Source organism: Nothoprocta perdicaria, unplaced genomic scaffold (assembly GCF_003342845.1).
Source record: "Nothoprocta perdicaria isolate Ctin4 unplaced genomic scaffold, notPer1 scaffold_191, whole genome shotgun sequence".
NCBI lineage: Eukaryota > Metazoa > Chordata > Aves > Tinamiformes > Tinamidae > Nothoprocta > Nothoprocta perdicaria.
This window is the reverse complement of record NW_020455105.1, coordinates 391,452-396,328: the sequence shown is the minus strand read 5'-3', so window position 1 is coordinate 396,328 and position 4,877 is coordinate 391,452. Positions and strand designations below refer to the sequence as shown.

Sequence of the window (4,877 nt, the reverse complement as noted above, 5' to 3'; positions counted from 1 at the left end):
AGAAAAGCTGCATTTATTTTTGTCTTAATAAAACAAAGTAGTAAAATAAAAAAAAAAAAAAAGAAAAAAGAATAAAGGGAGGGAGTAAATTTGAAACATGAAATTTAGAAGTAAAGTTATCAGTATCTTTAAAACATTTTTATGAAGTGCAGGGAACTGGGTGAGTGCATATACCTTGAGCAGTAACTTAAACAAGATAAAGGAGCATTAAAGGAACAAGCTATCTCAAAAACTGGTAACAACTCCAATAATTGTCATTCACTTCATCACCTGTCTTGATTAGAGTTAAGGGGATTCCCATGAACCACTGATAAACAAATGCAGAAGTGAAAAGAAATAACTCCTGTTTATAAAACTTGTCTCACAAATTATGTTTGTTTAAGCTCTGGGCTCAGCCAGGAATTTGCATTTTTAAATTCACAGCTATCAACAAAAAGTCTATATATATTTATAGAAAAGCCATGTAAAACATTATCTTTTTCCTTACCTGAATAGCAAGTAAAATGTTGCTTATTGTTAACTTTTCTTTCCACTCCTCAGGATTGTCAAGGAAGTCTATACATGGCCTCCCAGAGTACTGATCCACTGCAAGAACGGAAAACATTCAGATGTTGAGTAATTTCTAGATGAAACAATTCTGTTATTCTGTACTAAGGGAATTTGTACTTTATTGTGTAATTTGCATATCTTATATTTCTAAATCCCTCAAAAAGTACCTATAGGCTTAGACTTCGTGTCTACAGAACCAGCTGCATGGCTACAATCCTGATTTTCCTATATATGTTTCATTTTCATCCCAGAAAAAAAAATGTCCTGGCAGAGACTTAAAGTTTCTATGGTTGTTCAGGACTTTTAGACATGTAAAAGCCAAGTCACAGCAACAGCACAAAGACTCCAACCACTCTGCTTATTTCAGCCCTGTAAGTTTTAATTGCAGCTGCACTGAACAAATGAACCAAGTGTCTGCAGCAGGTCCTACCTGCTAAACCCAGATGGATACAAGGCAACACCAGTGAGCTGATTCATCGTGTTTATCTCCCTTCATCTCCCCTGTTCTTTGCCATTTTTTAAGAACCAAGACAGCCCTCCTTGAGGATCTTAGCCGTGTATCTCAATGGTCACTGCCATAGCAAGCTGACCCGCTGCAGGAGAGCAGAGCTGCACGAGTGAGCTGAGCCTTGCTTCCCTCCCTTGCTTCCCTCCCTCACTATTCATGGTCATCTCGTTCCATCACCCCACCTTATACTGGCTGAATTGTCTGAAAAATATCTTCTCTTCATACACACTTTCCTTCTTGCTTGTTTTTTTGCCAGGTTACTGAGCAAAACTGCCTTATCAGGAGGTCAGACAAGACCAAGCTGGCAAACTGTCCTCCTCTCCCCCCAGCAAAGAGCTGTTCAGTCCTGACTGCTTTGGGTTAAATTGGCCAGGGCCCAGCAAGAAGGGCTGCCTGCCTAGAGAATCTGTGATTATTACAGCTAAATGTTTTGAACCACTAGAGGATCAGACTAGGAGCACTACCCTTAGCTCACGCTTGCCACCTTCTGCAAATGCCTTTGGATGGCATTATTTTGAGGAGCTGAACAAGCACAAGTGAAGAAGCCAGCAGTGAATAAAAACAACTGCTTTGGAACCAGCAACATGGAACACARCACACAGAGCAGGCACTCCCTGTACCTCTGCCAGCTGCTGCAACAGCAGAATAAGGGAGAAAATGCACAATTCCTTTTCGCACGTGGAACAGCCCAGCATTTGCACCATACACAGCAGCAGCAGCTTTGCTGCAGTTACAAAGTTGTAGCTGTGCTAAGACTCAATGCTCCGTACAGTCTGCATATTTTCAGGATTGAGTCTAACTACCAGATAAGAAAATAAATACATAAATTATATTGCAAAGTATTTTAAAAGAAATTGCCTAAAAAGCAATGTTTGAAAGGAGCATTATTTATACTGCAATGTCGAGCACTCAAAAATTAGGAAACTCCAGATTTACGGCTTCTTGTGCAATCTTCACGGTTTGGCTATTTAGGAATGTTAACTTCCTTAGGATTTGAGACTTCTCAGCATAACTAACTTGTGCTCACAAACAAAAGTGATTTTTTTTTTAATCCTGCATCTGAAAAATTTGATTCCAACTACCTTTGGAAAAAACAAAGAAAAAGCCTTTCAGGCTCTTTCAGGATCATATGCAAATCTATTTTGGAAAAGACAGCACTCCATCTCTGGTGCTGTTCCCTGCTTTTGCAGTCTGGTGTCCAGACAATCTCTAGTTGGTGCCTTTTTTAACACTCCAAAGTTAGGTTTGCCTGGATATGACCTCTTTGGAAATGCTAATACACAGATACCTACATCCCCTTGAAGGCCTCCAAGAATATGATCTTCCATAGGGTCGTTATGGCTCTGTATCCCCCTTCTTCCAGCAGTCAGCTCCACCATGTGCAGTCATGTTAAAAACCTAACCGTTCAGTGCCGTTCTTTTCCTCTAGCAACATCCTTAGGGCACCAGCACAGCTATTTTTCAAGACATCCACAGCCATCTGGCAAAGTAGCTGCCTATACACACAGAAAACCACGTTGGCAGTAAATGACAGTTCCCAGTTGACAGTAAATTTTGCTCACACAGCTCAGTAGTTGTCCTACTGTACTGCTTCTGCAGGAGAAGGCCAAAGGAAACATGGTGTGACACAGGAGGAATTACAGCAAACTGCACTTGTTTGAGCTGCTGCCCAGTCCCAGGCAGCCATGATTAGTCCTGCCAGGAAAGAGGAGATTTCTGCTCAGCACATTGCATGTTTAGTCTTAAAGAGTGTGGAGAAGTGGCAAATGCTCTAGATATCTGGGTAATGTCTATGCCGCAGTAAGGTGAAAGAGTGACTCAGTGTGGACAAACCGTGATTCTAAATGAGTGCATTTGCAACCTAAATAATATGAAAGAGTGTGCTTTTAGAGAGGCTTTTCATGCACAACTTCCCTGGGAACTTCTGCTGAAAAAAATGCCATATGCAAAAGTAATAACCTCTCTGAGGTTTATGGCATCAGATTTATGACATTCAGCTTTAGGAATATCTGCTATCGGCAARTGGGAGGAGAATGTTGTTATCTCTTTTACTGATCCTGGTGCCATGAGAGGGAGATGGCTGTCTCAGCTTCTTCTCTTTTCCACCCCATCATCTGGAGAGCTCCAATCCCTTGCTGTGCGCTGTGGAAAATTACTGCTAAACCAAAGTACATGGAGTTGGCAGGTCATGGGCATGGACCTTCAGTTGGAGAGATGAAATGGATCCATTTCAGGGGGTGGCCTGAACATGCAAAGATCTAGACACATGTGCGAACCCTACAGTTGAAGAACTTGGTTGTCTTTCTTGGGGCAGTCTGAATCCATTCCTGCTTACCAAAGAAATGCTAGTATAAGGAATTGAAATATCAAGCTAAACACTTCCAAAACATCTCAACAAATGCACWGTGATTTCCCCATAAGCCCTTACCATTAGGATGGAAGGGAATAGTGTTGAACCTAACAGTTGGAGGGACATCGTTGTACTTTTCACTGTATGTCAGTGTCAGCTGAAGAACAGCCCCTGTAACAGAAGAACATTAGCTTTAAAAGCCTGCATTGCATTTATTGAGCACCAAGTTTACATGTGAGCAGCTTTGTTTTCTTCACTTCTGTGCTCGGTCAGTTCTATACAGCTTTCCCAGTCCTCCAGGAGGACTGCAGCATCAATAATGACACATTAAATGGAAAGACCAAAAGCATCTGCTTGGAGGCCAGACATCACAAGCTGCATATTAAAGACTTTGCACCAAAAACTAGCATGCTTTTAATGGTAACTAATAAGAATATGCCAACCGAGCGCTWCTGCACTCTTAGATCTGCTTTAAGTACTTTTTTAGCAAAACCTACAGGATGGAACAACAGAAACAAACCTACAAGGTGCAAATGCTACTGCAAATGCATTGCTGTTATGTGTCCAACAGACCTTCCCAGAGCGAATCCTTGAGGCCTTGGACTTCAGCTACCCATTCCAGCACACTGTCCTGTAGGGGCCTGGTAAAAATGCCCTGCAGTGAAAAAAAGGACATAAATCTCAGACTTTATTTATGTATTTGCCTTAAAAAAGGGAGAAAGGGAAAATGGAAGGGGGAGAAAACCTATGGATTAATTCTCTGGAGCTTTGCAGGATCTTTGGTGCCTAGAAGTCATTTACAGTCAGAACAAACCAGTGTTGAACTTAACAACAGTCCCAAATGAGGAGAAACAAGTTTTTGCTGGAAGTGCTACAGCATTTTAGAGCCAGGAGGGAGATGGGGAGTAGGGCTTGTTTGAGGCCAGGCGCCGCCGCCATGTCAGGGGCGCCGCCCCGCCGGGGCGCCCCGCGGGTGGCCGCTACTCACGAAGAGGCGGGCGGCTCGGTACTCCCGGTACTCCCGCGCCAGCAGCTGCCGGGCCCGGCAGCACATGGCGATGGCRGCGACATCCACCGGCCTCCCCGGTCCGGTCCGGTCCGGTTCGGCCCGACTTGGGCCGGTCCGGTCCGGGGCCCGGTCAGGCCCGGCCTGGCCGGCGCGTCGCTTAGCAACCGCAGCGGCCGCCATTTTGTCCACCTGCTCGCGGGTAACCGCGCCCCGCGGCGCTCTCTGTTTGTGAGGACTTTTTCTCGGAAAAAAATCCCCTCTCTCTCTGTACATATATATTTATATTTTTTCCCCTCCTCTCAAGAATGAGATATTCTGCTTGTGATTTGGCTCCCCCACACGGCCTGGCAGTGCTCCTCTAGGCACTGCACTGTAAAAGCTCCTTGCAGTTCTGGATCCACCCACATAAACAGGCTTAAATGTTTATACCGAAGGTGACTGGAAATGAATGTTACCCTGGT

The 4,877-nt window shown here is 44.0% G+C and overlaps 2 protein-coding genes across 2 annotated transcripts in view; both read right to left on the bottom strand.

Moving 5' to 3' along the window:
• The window catches only part of LOC112945517 (ubiquitin-conjugating enzyme E2 U-like), a 14,715-nt gene extending 12,091 nt beyond the window's left edge, over positions 1-2,624 (bottom strand). The window contains exons 1-2 of the mRNA XM_026037136.1: positions 2,620-2,624; positions 488-585 (exon numbers count right to left, since the gene is read on the bottom strand). The gene's annotated coding sequence lies outside the window, so the exon portion shown is untranslated. The remainder of the gene's footprint in view (positions 1-487; positions 586-2,619) is intronic.
• Positions 2,625-3,101: 477 nt separating this feature from the next.
• Positions 3,102-4,596, bottom strand: LOC112945531 (ubiquitin-conjugating enzyme E2 U-like). The gene is made up of 4 exons (XM_026037167.1): positions 4,396-4,596; positions 3,981-4,062; positions 3,486-3,578; positions 3,102-3,384 (listed from the first exon to the last, which is right to left on the bottom strand). The coding sequence occupies exons 1-4, from the start codon at positions 4,594-4,596 to the stop codon at positions 3,335-3,337; spliced, it is 426 nt and encodes a 141-aa protein (XP_025892952.1). The 3' UTR covers positions 3,102-3,334.
• Positions 4,597-4,877: the final 281 nt, after the last annotated feature.